Raw genomic sequence first — 23,434 nt, 5'->3', positions numbered from 1 at the left:
AATTCTTTACAGGACACATCCCAGATAGTCTTGTTGACTGCTTTTAACTTGAAAACACATACTTTGGGACATATTTGTCTAACACAGTTTTGACACATAGTGTAGTTGTCTCTATCCTAGCTGCCTTATGCCGGCTGCTGTTTTCTTACTTTCCTATCTCATGCAGAATATGAACTCAGACATATGACTGTGGTAACTGAAAGAAAATAGAGTTTATATTGGATGCTAGCATCTGATTCGAATTTTGTTTTAAATATTTGGAATATATCCAATTTGTTTCTTTCTTTCCAAAATAATTACATCTTTATTTGGCAGCATGGCATTCTAATGATGCATATATAAGTATCTTTTTACTGTTGCCTGAGTATGTATTACTTTATCACGTTAGACTGGCTTTTTTAAAACCTTGTGTTAAAATGCAGTCAAAACAAAAAAGGCAGTTGTTTTACAAACAAAAATGCAAAATTTTCCCCAATATTTAGAAAATATTTTGAGGATAGATGCTAAGTATTTTTTGTTTCCTCTAATCACTAGATTTTATTTCTTGTCTTTGAAACATCTTTTCTATTTTCTATAAAATTTTCACAATGTTAAATATATTTATTTTAGGAGAGAAATACATTCATTGTAGTTAAAGATTTGTTATTCAAATGGAAAACTATTAAAACAACAACACTTGTGGTTCCTTATTAAATACTAGAGAACCAAGATATGCAGAAAATTAAGAGAAAAAATCCATATATGCTTCAGGAAAAAATTGGCTTCTCCAAAGATCTGTTTAGGGCTTTATAATGCAGCGTAAGTTAGGAAAAGTACTGTGCTAAGATTGGATTTATACTAAATTGGATCATTAATGATAATAAAATAAAAAATATAAAAACAAAAGATTATGCTGGAAAAAAATTAAGTTGATTTAAATAAGTCTTGAAATTTTGTTTTTATGCAAAACCAAATATTCAAGAAAATGGACTTTTTAGGAAATGTTTAATTTTGAAAGATTCGTGGACAGCAGAGTTTTTAAAATTAGGACCTCTGATTTTTCTCAGCCATAAAGGTGACAGGGTATGCTGATTAAGTGGCACACTGGAAGAATTATTAATTTCTATGCCTGCCAATAATATCAGGTTTTAATTAGTTTTTTTAAACTTGCTAGATTAAAACATGCTTTTCTTTTAGAGTATTTTAGCTGCTCTTCATATCTGCTTGAAAAAAGACACTATTTTGACTACTAAGCCTTTCCTTTTCCCATTTTTGCTATTTTTAAATATTCTTTATTTTACTTATTTATTTTTGCAGCTCCTCTTTGCAGGTACCCTCAAACTTGGATCAGTAAATTCCAGATATTTGTATAGGGTTTCCCAAGAAATAGATGCCTGGACAGGTAATAGCCAGACCTCTGCATTTGGTTGCACAGAGCACCTGCCTTAACTCCCAAAGAAGTCTTACAGAAAAGACAAACATCTGTATCTCTTACTTATAGAATTCAGTTCAGTCTGAATTTGCTGATACTTAATGGGGAATGCAGGCTGCGTTGCTAATGGGTTTCCCAGATAGTTAAATCTGGGAGCTAACTTGATGATGGATCAGATCTCTTTGAAAAGGTCCTTGAAAATTTTTGGATCTTTGCAAGATCTGTTAACCCATAGCCACACAGAATCTTTAATTTGTGCATTCTTGGCTTTGACTAATGTCATTTCATGTTCAGCTATCCTATGACTGGAATAAAATGATTTGGTACTTTTTTTCAGTAGTTATTCTGTGCGATAAGACTTGTCTTAAATATTTAGCTCGTTGGAAGATTGTATAAATCATTGCTGGAATTAAGGAAGTAATTTGAAGGAGTATTGCTATATAGGCTTTTCAGCAATTACGAATAAAATTATAGTGAATAAAAGAGATTTCAAAGATGTAATACTAAAGAATGTCTGCACTGTTATCAAGGAATTAAAATTTTACCTTAATGACTTGTTCTAGTAAAATTTACTAGTAATAAATTTCCCAAGTATTACTAATTTTCTGAAAACAGTAGAATTAAGAATATATTTTTTTCAAAGCAGTCAGGAAGAAAATTGTTTATATAATATAAAACCCATTGTGCTTTTGTCTGGCTACTACTAGTTCATATATTGTACACATTTCTCATATATATGTACAGCATCTATCAAAAAATTCATCTTAAACTTGCTTTTGAGTACTTGGATTTGTTTCAAATTCTTACATATTTGTTAATAATTCCAGAGAAAGAAGGTCCAGAAAAGAAGAAGACAAAAAAGGAAGCTGGAAATAAGAAATCCACACCAGTTAGCATTCTTTTTGGTTATCCACTCTCTGAGCGAAAACAGATGGCACTTCTTATGCAGATGACAGCAAGAGACAACAGTCCAGGTGATACCTACCATCATTGAGTTAATGTGTATCCTTAGTTTTCCTCAGGCAACTGTAGTCTTGTCTTAACAATTATTTTAACTACTTTTAATTTTTATTCTTTCTTGGATTTAATCAGAATTACTTGTAAGTCAGTGGTAATTTTATGATTATTTGTGTGACAGTTTATCATCTGTATCCTCTGCTAAAGTAGAAGCTATACGAGAGTAGGGCTCTTTACACCATGTGTAATCCATATTTTATTAAGATCTAAATTTTTTTATAAGGAAAAACGTCAGCAGTATATTAACATTCATTTTATATTTCATGTCACATTTCCAACTAAAGTGTTGTGCCACATGTATGTATGTTTATTTATATACTGTGTGCTCCAGAAATAATTGATGATGACTTACCAGCAGGACAAAAACAAAAAGGGAACAAACCAAACAACATGCTAATTTATAAAAGGGAGCTAAAAAGGTAGATAAAATCCAGACAACTGGCCTGAGATAGTTATTACTATTCACATCCTGGCAGCTAAAAGTACAAAAGAAAATTTTTGAGTTACGTAGTTCTCATTGACTGATTCAAGAAAGTAAATCACTTTTGTCTGGAGAAAATTTCTTTTGGCCCTGAATTCAAAGCAATTTTATGTAAGACTCTGGGTTACATAACAGACCATGTTGAAATGCATTGAAAAAGATAATTTTTTTCAGTGAGTTTTTTCCTGTATTGCCTCTTTTTAAAAAATGGGATGACATGGTTAAATTCTTAAGAGCTTCTAAATATTATAATTTCAAAGCATGAGCATATCTAATATCTGTCACTGCTAAAAAAATGTTTTAGGGCTTTCTGCTTTTAAAAATAGAGTACGTTGTGGTTACTCCTACCTTTTCCACCTCCAACATGGGAAAGTCTGTGACCAAATTAAAGACATTTTACCATGTAAAAACTTTGACTGTTTCTGTAAAATTTTGACTTTGACTTTAAGTCTGATTTAATAGTTAAATGGAAAGACATTTGTTAAAACTGATTTTTTAAAATAACGTGAACATTTGTCCTTCTTAGAATAAATTAAAAGACCAACAGACAAAAAGTAAAAGTCTTTCATCTCCAGTCACCTCCCCTCAAGAGGTGACCACAGTTAACAGTTTCTTGTCTTTATTTATGTGGCTTTTCTAGGCATAAACATACAAATACGTATCTTTTGTTATGGGTTAATTTTTTTTTTTTTTTAGTATAAATATACTATAATACTGTTCTGCAGTTGGTCCTTTTAAGGGTGATTCTTAGTCAACTCTCTATTAATATGTATAGAATTAGAATGGAAAACTTGAAATACCAAGCAGTTTGCCATCATACAGATATACTTGGAGTTTATGGTTGTTTTATTCATTAGATAAGTCTTTAGATTTTAAGAAATTCAGCAAGCAAATTCTCTTGACAAATAATTTGACTATAAGGATTATATTAAAATTTATTCATTCAACAAATATTTCTTGAATACCACTGTGGTATATAAGAAGTCTTCTAAGCAGTGATGAGTAAGATAGATAAGGCCCTTTTCTTCGGGAGTGTAAATTTCTAGAAAAACTTCTGTAGGAAACTATTACTGAGACAACGTACTTTAAAATCCAAAAGATAGGGCCGGGCATGGTAGCTCGAGCCTGTAATCCCAGCACTTTGGGAGGCTGAGGCAGGCGGATCACTTGAGGCCAGGAGTTTGAGACCAGCCTGGCCAACATGGTGAAACCCTGTCTCTACTAAAAAATATAAAAATCAGCCAGGCATGGTGGCACACGCCCGTAATCCAGCCACTCGGGAGGCTGAGGTGGAAGAATTTCATTTCTTGAACCCGGGAGGTGGAGGTTGCAGTGAGCCGAGATCAAGCTACCACGCTCCAGCCTGGGCAACAGAGTGAGACTCTGTCTCAAAAAAAAAAAAAAAGAAAAAGAAAAAAGAAAACCAAAAGATGAACCTTACACTTTTTTTTTTTTTTTTATTGAGGAAAGGATGGTATTGCCTTAGAGCTCTAATCATGTCAGGTTTTAAACTGGTGAAAGTTATTTTCCATAGATTTCTTTTCTCTTAGAGCAGTTTCTTTTATATAGTTGTAAATTTTCACAATTAATTAACATTGTATATATGTCTTGAATCCTTAATTAAGAAACCAGTTTTTGTTTTTTTCTAGTTTTGAAGTTGGAGAGGAGACTTTGGGCATCATCTGATTTAACTTTTTTTTTTAAATATAGAAACTAGAACAAATATCAAAATATGAGAATCAAGGCAAAGCACAGTTTTTAAAGGCTCTTTTCCAGACTGCCCTTATTTTTTGTAGCTCTTCTCTTTCATTTTCATAGTAAAATCGTTATGACCTTGATTTGCATGTAATATAAGAACAGAAGAACTCCAATGCTTTGTCTGAGTCAGAGGTGTGGACTCCAGCCTTCAATTTCACTTCCTCTAGGTCTTAGAATAATAGCATAACATACCTAGGAAAAATGTTTCATAGTTCATCACATCATTCCTTAAGGAAACATTTTAGAGTACGTATTTGATACTTTATCATTTTAAACCAATTTTATGAATTGACAAAACATTTTTTTTAATTGGCTAATGATATTTGATAACCCTAAGGGAAGATCTCTGTTTATTTGGGTCATTAACGGATCATTCAAGTCAAGGTTCAGGTTGTTAGGGTGAGAAGGCATTCCTTGTGTTTTAGGAGATTAGCATATTACCAATAAAAACATTTAAATAAGTATACAAAATACTTAGCCTAGAACTTCTGCTAACTTTCTTCTTTCTTACAGATTCCACACCAAATCATCCATCACAAACAACGCCTGCCCAAAAGAAAACTCCCAGTTCTTCATCTCGACAGAAAGATAAAGTTAATAAAAGAAATGAACGTGGTGAAACTCCTTTACACATGGCTGCTATTCGAGGAGATGTGAAACAAGTTAAAGAATTAATAAGTTTAGGGGCAAATGTGAATGTGAAAGATTTTGCAGGTAAGACTAGTAATTCAATACCTACTATTCAGGCACTAAAATTTAAACAGATCCTGGTTACAATTTAATTTACATTCTTTTATTCCTTTTGCTGGAATGAAAGAGTTCTAAAAATACTCTTTATTACAAAACTTTTGGAGTTTGTACATAAAACCCGATTTCTACTACAATTCCATGTCAATAATTACTCATATTTTTACATACTAAACTTATACTTTAGTTGACATATTACTTGCTGTATAGTTCTTTATCCAAGTTAGTTTTTGCCCTAGATGAATTTGAGTTATATGTTTTCAAAGTAGTTGATTCATTCATAAGTATTTTAAGAATATTTATTAACCTGAACCATGAGGACTGTAAGAGTGTGGTGTTATTACTTTCATTTTCATTATTCAAGTAGCATACTAGTACATTCTTGCTGTAAATAATTCAACAGTAAAAGTATGTAGGGAACAATTCAAAAATTTTCTTTAATTTTACATACTGCACAACCCTACCCTCCCTCCCACACAGGTTCTTTCTCTTCCGTAGAACTATTGTTAACGCTTAGGAGGTTACTCATTCAGTTCATTTTTATTATATATGTATAAAGCAAATACTTATATATTGGCTTTTTAAAATGAAATTATTCCATCTGTATCAATCTGTAGTTCTGCAACCTGCCTTAATGTCTTACAGATATTTCTATCAGTATATATAGGTAGGCCTACTCCATTAATTTTTAATAGCTGCATAATATTTTCTGGTATAGCATTCCATAGGCAACACTGTAGTAAATACCTGTATAGAAACATCTTTGTGTATATTTATGGAAGTATTTCAGTAGAAGTGAAATTGCTAAATCAAAGGAGATACATGTTTTAAATTTTTGAAATAATGGAAATTGCCCCCCCAGAATTCTGTATCAATTCATACTACCATCAAGAGTATATGAAAGAGCCATTTTCCTCGTATCTTCACTAAAACTGGATATTACCAACTTTTAATTATTAACAATCTCACGAATCAAAAAAATCTTAATTTGGATTTTCATGATCAGTAGTGATGGTAAACATTTCTTACGTTTATTATAAATTTATGTGTATTTTGTGAATTGTTAGATCCACTCCTTTGCTCATTTTCTTTTGGTTTAGTACTGTTTTTAACCTACAAGAGCCTTTATTTAGTCTAGATTTTCTCTATCAAATATGTAAAGATTTTCACAGTCTGTGGCTTAGGTTGAATACACTCTCATTACAGTGTTTATTGTACTAAAGTTTTCATCTTTTATGTATCATATCAATTGAGCTTTATGGGTTCTTGGTTTTTATTTAAGAAGGCCTTCTCTTTCTCTGTATCATAAAACTATTCCTATATTTTCTGTTTTTCAAATTTTGTTTCTGTTTTGTTTTTACATGTAGCCCTATTATAATACACCTGGAATTTATGTCTTTATTTGGTGTGAGTGGGGAACGGTGTGATATACAGTATCTACCTTGAAGAGTGAGACTTAAAATGCATGACATTTATTCTAGAGGAAAACTTGACATTATTTATCAGAAACCTAAAAAATATTTCTTTCATCTGACAATTCCACTTCCAAAGATTTATTTTAAATAGTTAATCATGGATGTACATGAAGATTTAGTTGTAAGGATACTTGTTACAGCATTGTTTCTAATTAAAAACTAGCAATAATCTGTATCCTTAGTCATAGGAACTCGTTGAAGGAAATTATGGTATATTTGATTAGCACAATACTATGTTGTAGAAAAGTATAATGACATAGGGAATTATTTTCACTTTAGTAAGTAGAGGAAGCAGGTTGTTATTCATCTAAGTTTTATAAATATGTGGGAGAACTAGTAGATATTGTGTTGGATTCTTCAAATTATTATATCTGGGTGGTGAGATTATGGACAGTGTTTATTTTCTTTGTATTTTTAAGTTATCTAATATTTCTTTTGTGAACATGTAACTTTTTAATTACAAAAGTAATTAAGTTTGTTTTAGTAAAAATAAGTATTAAGTCCAGAAAATATTGTATCAACAGAATAAAGCCCTTAAGACATCAGGATTTTTGTTTACTGAAAGACTCTAATCAAGCTTACTAATATTTCGCCTCTCTAAAATTCTTTTTCATAGTTTAAATGATTATTAAAAATTATATCAAGCTTATATTTATTGGAAAGCTTAAATATTTAATACTTTTATCAAATAATTTAGCACAATGGAAATACTGTTGACCCTTGAACTGTGTAGGTCTACTTATATGTGGATTTTTTTCAGTAAATATATTTGAAATTTTTTTTGAGATTTGGAACAATCTGGAAAAACTCATAGATGAACTGCATAGCCTAGAAATAGTGAAAATTGGAAAAAAATAAATACATTATAAGTGCATAAAAGATACCTAGATACTAGTCTATACTATCACTTACTACCATAAAATATACACAAATCTGTTCTAAAAAGTTAAAACATATGCATACAGACATCGGCTATACATAGCACCATTCAGAATCAGGAGAAATGTAAGCAAACAAAGATGCAGTATTAAATCATAACTGCATAAAATTTACTGTAGTACATATTGTACTCCTGTAATAATTGCATAGCTACCTCCTGTTGCCATTGTGGTTAGCTCAAATGTTGGGACTATCTGCTTAAAACACCATGTGACTGACACAAATCATCTCCACATAAGCAGTTCGTCTCTCCAGTAAGTTGCATGCCACCGTGAAACGTGTGATTCTTGCATATTTTTCATCGTGTTTAGTAGAATACTGTAAGCCTTGAGTAACACCAGGGGACCCATTTTAAGTGCTCCTGTGATACTAGAAGTGCTCCTAAGAAACAGAAAAGTTATGACATTAAAAGAAAAAATTGAATTGCTTGATAATGTACTATAAATTGAGGTCTGCGGCTGTGGTTACCTGCTATTTGAAGATGAATGAATCCAGCATAAGGACCAGTGGAAAAAAGGAAGGGAAATTTGTGGAGCCATTGATGCAGCTATGCTAGTGGGTTTGAAAACCTTGCACTTTTTTGTAAAACATTCTTTTATCTCATGCAGCTTTTATGTGGATGCAAGATTGCTATAAAAAAGGCGTACCTATAGATTAGATCGAAGAAAACGTGAAGTCGTTATACAACAATTTTAAGGAAGATCAAGGATCTAAAGCTGGGGAATTCAATGCCAGCAAAGGATGGTTTAATAATTTTAGAACAAGGGTTCGTTTAAAAAAATGTCAAGATAACAGGAGAAGTGGCTTCAGTCCACTGATAGGCAGCAAATGAATTCCCAGATACCATTAAGAAAATCAGTGAGGAAAAAAGAAAATCTGCCTGAACAGTTTTTTAATGTGGACACAAGTACCCTATTCTGGGAAAAAGAAAAATCCACAAAGGACATTTATTAGTAAGGAAGAGAAGCAAGCACCAAGATTTAGGGCAAGAAGGGATTAGCTAACTCTCCTGTTTTATGTAAATACAGTTGGGTTTATGATCAGGACTGCCCCCTGAACCCTGAAGGGAAAAGATAAACCCAGCTGCCAGTCTTTTGGTTGTATAACAAGAAGGCCTGGACAATAAGAACTCGTTTCTGGATTGATGTCATCAGTTTCTTCCTGAAGTCAGGAAGTACTTTGCCAGGAAGGAGGCTGTCTTTTAGTGTCCTCTGGCCTCCCAGAACCCTGTGATTTCAACACCAAAGGCATTAAAGTGGTGTACAAACACGGTGTTTCTAAACCAGTCTCTAATTAGAGGGTCATAAGGAACTTTAAGGTCCATTACATACGGTACTCCAGGGAAAGGATTGTCAACACTGTAGAAGAGAACTCTGATAGAATGTCATGAAAGTCTGGAAGGATTACACCGTTGAAGATGCCATCATTGTTAAAGAAAAAGCTGTGAAAGCTCTTTCCTCCTGGAGAAAACTGTGTCCAGATGTTGTACATGACGTCACAGGGTTTACCACAGAACCAGTCAAGGAAATCATGAAAGAGATTGTGGATATGGCAAAAAAGGTAGGGGGTGAAAAGTTTCAAAATATGGATCTTGGAGAAATTGAGGAGCTAGTAGATATCACATCAGAGGTATTAATAGGTGACTTGATGGAGCTGAGTGCTTCCAAAACAGTTTCAAGTGATGAGGAAGAAGACAGAAGAAGCCATGCCAGAAAACAGATTGACCTTAGAGGGTTCCAGTAATTTAAGGCTGCTTTTACTTTTTTTTTTTTTAAACACCAGCCCTTGTGTGATCCAGGCATTGAAGCTAAAGCAAACAGTGGAAGAAGGAGGGTGGTACTGTATTAAAACATTTTTAGAGAAATAAAAAAGCGAAAAAGTGAGACACAAATTACAATGTGTTTTTGTGAAGTTACACCAAGTATGCCTGCCTCTCCCACCTTTACTTTTACCTCTTCTCCCTCTGCCACCTCTGAGACAGCAAGACCAACCCCTCTTCTCCCTTCACCTCAGCCTACTCACTGTGAAGATGATAAAGATGACCTTTTTGATGATCCACTCTCCTTAATGAATAATAGATTTTTCTTCACAATTTTGTTAAATAACAATTTTTCTCTAGCTTTATTGTAAGAGTATGGTATATAATACATATACAAAGTATGTGTTAGTCAAACTGTTCATGTTACTGGTAAGGCTTCCAGTTAACAGTAGGCTATTAGTAGTTAAGTTTTGGGGAGTCAAAAGTTATATGTGGATTTTTCACTGCATGGAGGTTAACACCCCTAACCTTCACCTTGTTCAAGGGTCAACTGTAATATTATCTTGAATGAACCTTCAGTAAATTGATATTGTTCTTATTTATTTTTAGTAGCTTCTTCATCACTCCTTTTTTCTTTTGCACGATGTGCAATTTTAGAATTGATATGTCACACATTGGTATGTATATGAAAAGCATATATTTTGAAGTAGCGCAAGTGAATCATGTTAAATTAATAATCTAACTTTAGGTTGGACACCACTGCATGAAGCTTGCAATGTTGGATATTATGATGTTGCTAAGATACTTATAGCAGCTGGAGCAGATGTTAACACACAAGGATTAGATGATGACACTCCACTCCATGATTCTGCTAGTAGTGGGCACAGAGATGTAAGTATGATAGAAAAAAATCAATAATACACATTTTCAAAGTACAAATTCAACCCAAAGTAATTTCATTCACTTCTTAGTCATATGATCTGTGTCATATTCCACTCATTGCTTGATCAACTCATCTATATTTTGTTTTCCCTTTTTTCTACTTTCTAAGTATTAGTTCATAGTCAGATTTAGCATTGTCTTTTCATAAAACCCATTTAATTTGACAGGTGATTAAATAATTTGGCAAAATTTTTATTTCAAGGCATTCTTTATAAGACAATTGGATGTATTAAAGCAGTCTTTATATATAGTAAAAATTGTACAGTGTTGAATTGCCTATCTTTTGAAAGGCATTTTACTTTAGTTGAGACAAAAATAGAATTTGGAGTAAAGATAGATACAAGTGTAGTTCTGGCCTGGCCAGTTTACTAGCTGTGTAATCTTGAACAGGTTACTTCCCTCCTCGGAACCTCCGTTTCCTCATCTTTAAATTATATGTAAATAATACCTATCTAAAATTGATCCTTCGAAGGAAAAAAAGACACTACATGTAAATGCACATTGAAATTTAAGATGGTCTAGAAATATCAGGGGTAAAAGATTAAAAAGCTGTCTTTGTGAGTGCAGTCAAATACACCTAAAATTCAGAAATTAAAAATGCTATTTTTCTCAGTTACATTTTTATAAGACATTTTTCCATGTTTCTCAGCAAAGAAGTCTTATTTTGAATGAAGAAAAATGTAGCCTATAAATAATTTTTCTAAACTGATTCTTGCTTACCAGTGGTCTACTCTTTCTCTGTGCTCCTTTGGCAATTTGTACAAACCTATATCATAGCATTTACTACCTTATTTTTTACTGATATTCTTGTCTAGTGTCATGTTTCCTGCTCTAGACTGCAAGTACTACCATGCATACTGGCATTTTATGTTGTTTTCTGTTATTTACTCTGGAACTGCTTGTCACCTAGAAATGTTCAGTAAATCCATCATGGATGCACTTGTAGATAGATGGATAGGTAGATGAATGGATAACTGACTGAGGATAGGCAGAATGACAAAAACTTAATCCATCAGGCCTGACAACATGTAGGGTACATTGCCCTTTCCTTTGAATTTATCGGAAACTGACTGACTTTCTGTCTTTGATATTTTAAATAGTGCCCTTTTAAAAAATATTACTGATAGTTTACCAAGAATGAATGATTTTCCTTTGGATATGATAATAAAGGTTTCCCAATTTCTAAGTGTAATTTTAAAGAATTATGCCTGTGACTAAGACATGGTTTCTGTGAACACAAGTTTCTAAATATGCACATAGCTGCAGAATATTTCCAGAAGCGGACCTTTTGAGCTCATGTACTTACAAGGACTCACGCTATTTCCAGTCTCTTCTTAGAGGGAGGGACCTTTGCTTTTCCTCCTACCAACATGCCTAGGATAGTAGGAGTCACCATTGAAGAGCTATTGAGAGCTGTTTTCTCCTTGTTCCTTTTACTTGTGCCTTAGGAGGAAGAATGAGAGCCACCAAAAATTCATTTCTGTATATCCCTAATGTGTATTCTGAGCCACTCCCAAATACTTAGATTTCTTTCTTTCAGTAATAGTCATGACAACTTCAGCCATCCATAAAGCATTTTTAAGATGGGAAAAGCAGAAATATAACAGTTCTGTAGCCAGGTCTAAATTATTATAGAGAGGATTAACATAGCTTATTAAGAACCTAATTTTTGACTTGTTTGTAAATGTATAGTAATTCCTAAAACACTTTTTTTTCTTTTTCTTTTTCTTTTTCTTTTTTGTTGAGACAGCATCTTGCTGTCTCACCCACACTAGAGTGTAGCGGTGCAATCACAGATTACTGCAGCCTCAACCTCCTGGGCTCAAGTGATCCTCCTGCTTTAGCTTCCCAAGTAGCTGGACTACAGGCATGCACATCATGCTAGGCTAATTTTTAATTTTTTTTGTAGAGACCCTGTGTTGTTCAGGCTGGTCTTGAACTCATGAGCTCAAGCGATCCTCCTGCCACAGGCTCCCAAAGTGTTGGGATTATGGGCGTCAGCCACCGCACCTCACCATAATACACATTTTAATACTAGCCTTATTTCTAGTTCTATTTTAGATACGTATCATCTTTTGTCATCATTTTTACCTACTTCTAATTTATTGACTGTTATGTTTTAAGCAACTTTAAGAGCAATTATTTGCATTTGAGGATGATCTGTAAAATCTCGATTATTTGATTTAGGGTGTTTGTAATATGTGAATGAACCAGCTGTACCTGATTCTGTATAGTCATGTAATAAGTATTGATGTATTCCTGATGGGGATAGAAAGCTTTCAGCAATATCAAAATTCTTTATTCTGTTTTCTCATTCTAGGGCTCTAGTCTAAGGAAATAAGCCTAAAATTGGAAAAATTTCAACTCATAAAGATATCCACTACAGTATTATTTATAATGACTAGAAGATTTTTATTTCAGTTACTTTCTCAAATACCTAAAATGACAGTAAGGGGCAGTTTCAAAGGATAGACCCACAAGGGCAAAGAACAGAAGAAACAAATATTTTGGAAGATAGAAATTGAAGAAATGAGCAGTTACTGACGTAGAACAGGGTTTGACAATTTTTTTCAATAAAGGGCCAAATAGTAAATATTTTAGGTTTTGCAGGCCACATACTCCCTCCTTCACCTCCTCTTGCCTCCTCCCTCTCCTATTCTCTTCTCCTTCAACAGTCCTTTAAAAATATAAAAACTATTCTTAGCTGGCAGACCAGATTGGCCCGTAGGTCATAATTTGCCCACCTCTGATTTAAAAGAGACAAGAAAATTGAAACCAAAACCATTACAACATAGAATCCTAGAAAGAAAAGAAAAAAAAAAAAGCTTAGGAATCAATAGTACCAATGACCTCTGGAAGTGCTTCTTAAGATATGACTGGAAACGACTATTAGATCAAAGGTTTTTTTAGCTCTCACATCCTCTCCCCAATCTTACACAGCCCGGTAATTGCTCCTGTCTCACCCTGAGTAGATGACTGGAATATGGAGAATAAGTATCAGGGACAATTGTTCTTCACCAGCGGACTTGGAAACCTAGTTGATCTTTTAAAATCATAAGTATGTGTAATTTGATAAAAATTAAACAGTTAATAGTTGGTATCATGAGTAAGTTGTTTTCTTTATACATTATTACATTTCAGATTTTCTGCAGTAATCTAGAAAAATTTTTTTCTTTATTCATTGTGAATCATTCTTAAATAATTTGTTACAAATTTCTGATTTCAGCATCTTGTTTTAAATTGTTCCTTTGATGGTAAATGCAGTTAATATTCATCTGTTTCATGTTATTCACTTAAGTATTTTTTAAGGTGTGATATGTTTTCTAAGTACCAGAAAACACCATAGTTATGTCCTTGGAATACAGAGATGAATAGAGACTTGATTTTATATGAAGCTTGTAGTCCAAGGGGGGAAATGTGTTAATGAATTGTAGTATAGGCTTATGTATGATAGAACACACCAGTGTTAATGGAAATGCACAAAATATCAAAACAAGAAGAGATGGTAAGGAGGCAGAATCAGTAACACCTGGCTGCCTCTTTGATGTGTGTGAGTGAAAAAGAATTAACGATGACTCCCAAATTCTGGCTTCAAGGCTTCAGTGACTGCGTAAATTTTGGTGCCAGTTATTGAGAATGGAAATAGATAAAAGATAATAGTACAAGTTTAGTGAACTCCATTTGGGTCCTGTTGGTTTTATGCTTTTGTATTAAAATACACATACATTCAGTTGGATATATCCAGTGAGTATTTGAATGTTTGGGTTTGGAGCTCAAGAGGGCTGAGAGAGAAAGCAGACAAGAGAATGAATGGATGGATTGCATAATTGTCATCACATTCAGAGTGGATAAGTTCTCCAAAGAGATGATATATATTAGAACATGAGAGAGTGTATCAAGGACAGAGTCATAGGGAAACCATCATTGGTTTAGATCTTTTCAGGTCTTAAAAGAGCCATTCCATAAGATTGATGGTAGCAGAGTTGTAGGTGAAAGAGTGAAGGGCCAATAAGTAACAGCTGCAAGGGCAGATGTCAATCTCCTGATTGACAGTGAAGAAGAAAGGTTAGCTAGGGTAGGACAATATAGGTTTCAACAAAGTTTCCTTGTTTTGTCCGTGTTTCATTTCTTTAATGCCATTATTTTTTTAAGGTGCAAGAAATATGAACTGTGGAAAGATTGGCTTCTAAAAAGGAGCCAACCAAAAAGAGGTTAAAACTATGAAAGAAAGAGGATATGAAGAAAAAACAAATAATAACTAACAGGGCAGAACCTGGTTATGTGGAACTTGAAGCTTATGTAATTCATTAGAGAAGGAGAGAAGGCCTTTCAAAGTGATGACTACAACATTAGATACAGCATCCTTCTGTAAAGGACCCATGAAAGTGAAGGGTCTTGAAGTTTAAGCTTTGGAGTTAATGATACTTAAAATTCCCGGGCTATGGGAAACGGAGTAAGATTAAGAGCATTGACAGTGATATTAGCCTAAAGCAGAAGGGAAATACTTCTTTGAAACTTTTTCTAAGATACACATTTCAAGAGGCCAGGGAACTTGTTATTCTTGTTCATGGGTTTATTAGCAGAACTTGGAAGTGTAGTTATTATAGGTTCTGAATAAATATTTGACTTTATGATGGAACAGGATGAAAAAATGATGAGATTAATTGCTAAAATAACCCAGTTTAAATTTTAAGGAGGAAATTTTTTGTAGTAGTTGAGGTCATCAGATAGGGGAGTGTCAGTGAAAATGGATCTTGAAGAGAATAACGATTTAGAGTAGATGGTGAGGAATGGATGCAGAGTAAATGAGGTAACACTCAGAAGGATACTATGAGTATTATCAAGAGAATGAGTGCAGTGATACAATCTGTGAAGGGACTAAGTCTTCCTGCTTTTTATTGTTGCAGATAGTAAAGCTGTTACTTCGTCATGGTGGAAATCCATTTCAAGCTAATAAACATGGGGAGCGTCCAGTGGATGTAGCAGAAACAGAGGAGTTGGAGTTGCTACTAAAAAGAGAGGTGCCTTTATCTGATGATGATGAAAGTTACACAGGTTTGTTTCAGATAATACATTCATCTGTTCGTTTGACATGATATTTGATAGAACATTCTGGATTCATTTGTAATATACAAAATGTTTGAATACTTCAGAATAATGCTGGCTAGCTAGAATGATGCTTAGCTAACTAGCTAAGAATGATGAAGTTAGTAACCTAGGTGTTTACTACATATACCCTGTGTGAATGGAGTCATAATGCCATTGCCCCATTTCTGTTTTCTATAAATTGCTGAACTATTCATTATTACTTTTAAGCCTGCTGCAGAACCTCTCCCCATGCAGAGCTACCAGCACTGCTACTCTGACTTCTTTTCATTCTATTATAAATTACAGAGCTACTAACCAAACACTTCATGTCTTTTTCCGGTGTCCTGTTGTTAACAAGTCATCTCTGTGATTTTACTTTAGTGATTTAGATGGTTGAATTCTGATCATTGTTGCAAGGAAGGACAATTTCTTTTTTTTTTTTAAACACACAGTTTTTTTTTAAAGATAACAAAAAAACCTTTACTGTGTTGAAGAAAGTCGTCTTTATATAAAAGGGGTTTACCATATTTCAGGCAAAATTCAGTGAAAAAGAGTTTCATCAGTTTTACAAATGGCTGTTTCCTCATAAAATCTTAAAGAATTCCTATAAGCAATTAGGTAATGTTACTTTTATATTACACATGAGGGAATAAAAACCATACTTATTTAATGTCAGCCATTGCCAGAAGGCAATGGATCATTTATAGTTTTGAGGCAGAAAGTTCTACCCTTTATTTTCATGTAATATAGTTAAACTATCTTTCACATGGAAAGGCAATTGAAAGAACGCACCTTCTGAATATAACATTTTACTTGTTGAACAAAAATTGTAAATATACTCCAACTGATTAAGAGATGCTGCCAAATTATAAACAAAAGAAAATGAAGTCATGGAATAAAAACTTTCGGCAGTGAGCACTGATTACAGACAAGATGATTAAATAACTGTGGTAAATATTGTTAAATTGAATGTAAATATCAGATCATACTTGAAAAGGGAAAAATGAAAAAATTTAATTATCTGAAATTTAAATACAAAATTAAAACCAACAACAACATTTGAGAGGTGATGATAAAAGTATAGTAAACTCAGGGTTGGGTGTGGTGGCTCACACCTGTAATCCCAGCGCTTTGGGAGGCCAACCTGGGCCAGATCACTTGAGGCCAGGAGTTCAAGACCAGCTTGGCCAACATGGTGAAACCTCATCTCTCTCTCTCTTTTTTTTTTTTTTGAGATAGAGTCTCGCTCTGTCGCCCTGGCTGGAGTGCAGTGGCGTGATCTCGGCTCACTGCAAGCTCCACCTCCCGGGTTCATGCCATTCTCCTGCCTCAGCCTCCCTTGAGTAGCTGGGACTATAGGCGCATGCCACCATGCCAGCTAATATTGTTTTTTACCCCATCTCTACGAAAAATACCAAAAAAAAAATAAAAAAATAAAAAATGCTTTTGAAGACAAAGTAAGAATTTCAGTATTGACATTAGACAAAGAATTGAAGTCAGGAAATAGCACATGACAAAAGATAATTTTGTGATAATAAAAGCATATGAACAAAGCAAAGATAAAAGTGTATTGCCTTCTTAATTGAATGTAGCTTTTGTTGTGGGCAAAAAAAATAAGAAAAGTGTACTGCCTTAAGCACTAGATAACACTGTCAAAATATATAAAGCAAAAGTTGTTAGAAATACAAGATAATATTAACCAGAAACAGAATACTAGTTGGAAACTTTAAGTTTTTTCAGCACATGCAGTTTCTTATTAAGTAGAAAGTCTCAATTGTAGACATTGTATACATAACCATTAGTACTTACATGACGAGACCAGAGTTGTTCTGTGTTCAGTAAAAGTTCATAGTTACCTTCATTAAACTAGGTAAGAATGAAAATAAGTGAACTTAAGAAATCAAGAAGAGGAAGTAAAAGCAGATCCATAGAGAAAAGCAAGATGATAATGACTGGAAAGCAAGTTTTCTAAAAGTATTATATAAAGAAAGAAATGTCCTAATATTTCTAGACAATATAGCAGAATGAAACCAGGAGTTGCTTTTCTGACAAGATTAACTAGAACATCTAGCAAATCTAATCAAGGAAAAGTGAGTGGAAATCTATAAACATCACTGATGAGTAAGAAAATGGATAGAACCACAAAAGTTATAAAAATTTTTTTCAGACTTTAACAGAATACCGTATATAGATCTTACCAAAAAAAATTTAAAAATGATAAACACAGAGCAGACAGAAACACAGACTGAAAGAGGGATATGAAAGGAGAAAGATTGGAAGACAGAGAGAGGGTAGGTGCAGGCACGCTCAGGTTGCCATACTGTTAAAATGGTCTAATGGTATAAAAGTAGAAACAGCTGTGGCTTTTTTTTTTTTAAGCCAGGAAAATCCTGATACTTTGAGAAGGGAAGACTATAACTAGAAAACTGCAGAACAGTCTACAGTTTAACACAGTAATTAACATACAGAAGTGCTTGAATAAAAACTGCCCGATAAAATTGGTAAAGATTTTTAAAAAATAGTATTCGGATGTTGGTGAGCTTGGAGTGAAGCTGGCATCATACACTGTTGAGAGTGCTTTCTGGAAAACAATTTGTTAATAAATGTGAAAAATTCAAAAAGATATAACTAGAAGTGCTGCAGAGATATAACCAGAAGTGCTGACTATATATATGTGTGTAAAGCTGTTAACATATTAGTGCTTATAATACTGAAAATTTAGAATGACTTAAATGCCCCAAAATGGGCAGAGAAATAATTTTTAAAGTTTATGTATCTTGTGTAGCCATTGTGTTTGTAAATTTTTCTAATGATATGGTTAAGTATCTTCTCTATATAGTATATACCAAAAGATAAGATAATCTACATTTTCCTCCAGTAAAAATTTAAAAATTGAAAAGTCTTGTAGGCTGGGCATGGTGGCATGTGCCTGCAATTCCAGCTATTCCAGGAGCTGAACCCAGGAGTTTGAGACTAGCCTGGGCATTAGAGCAAGAAAAAAGAACACCTCTTCAGTAATTAAGAGAGACAACAGATGGAAATAAAGATTTTTAAAAAGACAAAAGGCTTGTGAACTATTTGAATAAATAAACAATATAGGGATAAAATAGTCATCTATTTAAAGTATTAATTTGGCCAGGCACAGTGACTTAGGCCTGTAATCCCAGCACTTTTGGGAAGTCGAGGCGGACAGATCACTTGAGCCCAGGAGTTCGAGACCAGCCTGGGCAACATGGTGAAACCCCGTCTCTACAAAAAAATACAAAAATTAGCCAGGCATGGTGGCGTGCATCTGTAGTACCAGCTACTTGGGAGGCTGAGGTGGGAGAATGGCTTGAGCCCAGGAGGCGGAGATTGAAAGGAGCTGAGGTCGTGCCACTGCACTCCAGCCTGGCTGACAGAGCCAGACTATCTTTTAAAAAAAAAAAAAAAAAAAAAGTATTCAAATATATACATTTGAGATAACATACGTATTAATGTAGAAATACTAATTTTTCCCCCTACTCTGTCCTGAAATGATTTTGTAAAAACTGCTCTTATATTTTGACATCAATGTTTTCATTATCACCAGAACCACCTTTTAGCCACTAATGATTTTCCATCTTAACTTCTCTGTCCACAACCTTAGATGCTCAATACTTTCGAAATCCAAATACGATGCCATAGGAAAATTTATCCCAAATTACCCACTTACAATTTGTGCTTTTTATAACATAAGCACTTATAGTACTTTTTAAAAAATCCCCATACATTATTATGAAAATATTCAAACATGTAGCAAAGCTCAAAGAATTGTGTAATGAACATCCTGTACCCACTAACTACATTTAACAGTTGTTAACTTTTTGCTCTGTTTCCTTTATTACACTATCACATATCTATCCATCAATCCATATTATTTTTTGATATGTTTTATAAGTTGAAGACATTCCTAAGTACTTAAGCATGCATTTCATTAACTAGAGTTTAAATTTTTTTGCGATATTCATGGTTGTGATGTAATCCTTAAATATAATGTATATATGAGATATATGAGTTTTTGAAATGCCTCCACCTGTATAATCCAACACCATCAAGATACAGAATATTTCCAAGGCCGGGCATGGTGGTTCACGCCTGTAATCCCAGGACTCTGGGAGGCTGAGGTGGGTGGATCACCTGAGGTCAGGAGTTTAAGACTAGCCTGGGCAACATGATGAAACCCCATCTCTACTAAAAGTACAAAAAATTAGCTGGGCGTGGTGGTGCGTGCCTGTAGTCCCAGCTACTCAGGAGGCTGAGGCAGGAGAATCACTTAAACCTGGGAGGCAGAAGTTGCGGTAAGCTGAGTTCGCACCATTACACTCCAGCCTGGGCAACAAGAGTGATGCTCTGTCTCAAAAAATAATAATAATAATTTTCCCATCACTCCTGAAAGTTCCTTGATGCCGCTTCCTAGTCAGTTCCTGCCCTTCCACTGATCATTTTATACCCATAATGATAAACATGATTAGACAATAATGACTAATGGCTGATAAACTTGGGGGGGTGGATTTTTACTGAGAAGCAGGATTTTTACATACCCTTTTCACATCAGAAAGGGTGGGTGGAGGAAAAACAAACCAATGATTATATGGTAGAGAAATCCAGCAGCACCTAGACTGTGTGAACTCTATTTACATCATCAAAGGAAGGAGATATGGCCATATCTGCCTCCAGATGTGATACCTAAAAGGGATATAACATCACTTTTTTAGTATTACAGCTGAGAATGCATCATCATGAGAAATGCTCTTTTTAAAAAAAAATAAAGCCAGTTTTATGTCATGAAAGATTAAGAAATGGCAATTTTCATAAGAAATCAATAAAGGCAGTAGAAATATGCCACATTATCCGCAGAGATGGTAATTAAAGGCAATACCTGCTCCTAGACTGGATCCTGTACTGGAGGGGAAAAATGATTATAAAGGACATTATTAGATCATTTAACAAGGAAATGGACAGTAGATTGGTGTCATATTAGTATAAATTTATGAAGCTGATTACTGTGGTGACGAGAATATTCTTGTGTCTTAGGAAATACTAAAATATATATGGTTTAGGGCCATGATGCATTTAATTTACACTCATATACTTTAGAAAAAGATATGTAATATATATACATATATATATAGAAAGAAAACAAGTTATAAAGCAAGGAGGTAAAACTAACTGGATAAATCTAGGTTATAGATATATAGTGTTCAGTATTTATTTCTCTAACTTCTTGTGAGTGTGAAATTATTTTTGAATAAAATTATACAAATAACTAAAAGGAATGACTAAAATAGCAGTTATCATTCCCACCTCCCAGGTTATGATCTTAAAATGTTTTCTACAAAAAGAAAACCAAGATTTCATAGAAGAAGATGATTCCAGGTCTGGGGCAGGAAATATTTGAGCTTGGAATATCTTAAAATTCCAGATTTCAGGGAAGCTATCAAAGACTAATATAAGATCTTACCGAAAGGTGTTAGGAGACAATTTGGAGCAGTTTTGTATTGACCAAAGATGGGACAATGTGAGCTTCAAGAACAGAATAAATTGCCGTGGTTTGAAACCCATCAAATATGTTGAAACCCATGAGTTTATTATGATGATTTTCCCCTTTTATCGCTATATAATCATTTGCATATTTATGGGGTACGTGTGAGTTTGTTACATGCAAAGAATGTGTAATGATCAAGTGAGGGTAATTCGGGTATCCATCACCTTAAGTGTTATTTTTATGTGTTGGTATCATTTCAGGTCATCTCTTCTAGTTACTTTGAAATATACATAATACTGTTGCTAAGTATAGTCACCTTAATCTGCTATCAAACATGAGAACTTATTTCATCTAACCCTATGTTTGTATCCACATCCACTGCTTCCCCACTCTCCCCCACCAATCCCCTTCCCATTCTCTGGTATCTGTCATTCTAGTCTCTGTGTCCATGAGATTAAGTTTCTTAGCTTCCACATATGAGTGAGAGAACATGCTGTCTTTGTCTTTCTGTGCCTGACTTACTTCACTAATTCCATCCATGTTGCCGCAAATGACATCCATGTTGCTGCAAATGACGTGATTTCATTCCTTTGTATGGCTGAATAGTACTCTAGTGTATATATGCACCACATTTTCTTTATCCATTCATCCGTTGATGGGCATTTAGGTTGATTCCATATCTTTGCTGTCGGGAACAGAGCTGCAATAAACTTGTAAATGCAGGTATCCCTTTGATGTACTGATTTCCTTTCTTTTGGATGGATACTTGGTAGTGGGATTGCTGGATTGTATTCTATTTTTAATTTTCTGAGAAACCTCCAAACTGTTTTCCATAGCAGTTGTACTAATTTACATTCCCACTAACAGTGTAAAAGAGGTTCCCTTTTCTCCACACCCTCGCCAGTAACTGTTATTTTTTGTCTTTGTGATAATAGCCATTCTAACCGGGGTGAGATGCTATCTCATTGTGATTTTGATGTCTTTCCCTGATGATTAGTGATGTCGAGAATTTTTTCATATATTAGCCATTTGTATCGTTTTTGAGAAATGTCAAGTCCTTTGCCCATTTTTTAATGGAATTATTTGGAGTTTTCTGTTGAGATACTTGAATTTCTTGTATATTCTGGATATTAGTCCCTTGTCAGATGAATAATATGCAAATATTTTCTCTCATTCGAAGGTTGTCTCTTTATCCTCTTGATTCTTTTTGCTATGGAGGAGCTTTATAGTTTGATAGCCCCATTTGTCTACTTTTGTTTTTGTTTCCTGTGCATTTGAGGTCTTAGCTCTAAAATCTTTGCCTAGACCAATATCCTAAAGAGTTTTCCATGTGCTTTCTTTTACTAGTTTTATAATTTTGAGTCGCACATTTAAGTCTTTAATTCATTTTGAGTTGACTTTTATGTGTGGTGAGAAATAGGGATCCAGTTTAATTCTTCTGCATATGGTTATCCAGTCTTCCCAGCACCGTTTATTGAAGAGGGTATGCGTCCCTCAATGTATGTTGTTGGTGGCTTTATCAAAGATCATTTGGCTGTAAATATGCAGATTTATTTCTGGGTTCTCTATTCTGTTTCATTGGTCTCTGTGTCTATTTTTATACCAATACTGTGCTCTCTCAGTCCCTGTAATATATTTTGAAGTGATTCCTCCAGATTTGTTCTATTTGCTCAGGATTGCTTTGGCTATTCAGGCTCTTTTTTGTTTCCATACATGTTTATGGGTTGTTTTTTCTATTTCTGTGAAAAATGACATTGATATTTTGATAGTGATTACATTGAGTCTGTAGACTGCTTTGGGCAGCCTGGTCACTGTAATGACATTAATTCTTCTGATCTATGAGCATGGGAGGTTTTTCCATTTGTTTGTGTCTGCTTCAGTTTCTTTCATCAGCGTTTTGTAGTTTTCCTTGTAGAGATCTTTCACCTCCTTGGTTAAAGTTATTCCTAGTTGTTTGTTGTTGTTGTTGTTTGATAGCTATTGTAAATGAGATTGCCTTGATTTCTTTTTCAGCTGTTTCATTATTGGTGTGTAGAAATGCTACTGATTTTTGTATTTTGACTTTGTATCCTGCAACGTTACTGAATTTGATTATCAGTTGTTAGTCAAATGTGTTTTCTGCTTGTGTTGAAATTATTATATGGTTTTTGTCCTTCATTCTGTTTATGTGATGTGTGACATTTATTGACTTGCATATTTTGAACCATCCTTGCATCCCTGGTATAAATTCCATTTGATCATGTTGTATTATCTTTTCGATGTGCCATTGGATTCAATTTGCTAATATTTTGTTGAGAATTTTTACATCTTT

The 23,434-nt window shown here is 34.0% G+C and overlaps 1 protein-coding gene across 26 annotated transcripts in view; it reads left to right on the top strand.

Moving 5' to 3' along the window:
• ANKRD12 (ankyrin repeat domain 12) overlaps positions 1 to 23,434 on the top strand; it is a 148,823-nt gene that overhangs the window by 68,999 nt on the left and 56,390 nt on the right. For 17 of the 26 annotated variants that reach the window (XR_008515818.1, XR_008515821.1, XM_054537657.2 and 14 more), the window contains 4 exons: positions 2,239 to 2,385; positions 5,181 to 5,381; positions 10,336 to 10,478; positions 15,437 to 15,584. Coding sequence is in view for 24 of the 26 variants with exons in the window: in XM_054537657.2 (XP_054393632.1) it covers positions 2,239 to 2,385; positions 5,181 to 5,381; positions 10,336 to 10,478; positions 15,437 to 15,584 (639 nt within the window). In the remaining 2 variants the exon portion in view is untranslated. The remainder of the gene's footprint in view (positions 1 to 2,238; positions 2,386 to 5,180; positions 5,382 to 10,335; positions 10,479 to 15,436; positions 15,585 to 23,434) is intronic. The other 9 variants (XM_024235937.3, XM_024235934.3, XM_054537653.2 and 6 more) reach the window with 1 other exon arrangement.

Source organism: Pongo abelii, chromosome 17 (genome assembly GCF_028885655.2).
Source record: "Pongo abelii isolate AG06213 chromosome 17, NHGRI_mPonAbe1-v2.0_pri, whole genome shotgun sequence".
NCBI classification, from domain to species: Eukaryota; Metazoa; Chordata; class Mammalia; order Primates; family Hominidae; genus Pongo; species Pongo abelii.
Note: the sequence above shows the minus strand (reverse complement) of the source record. Positions and strands in the feature narration are given on the sequence as shown.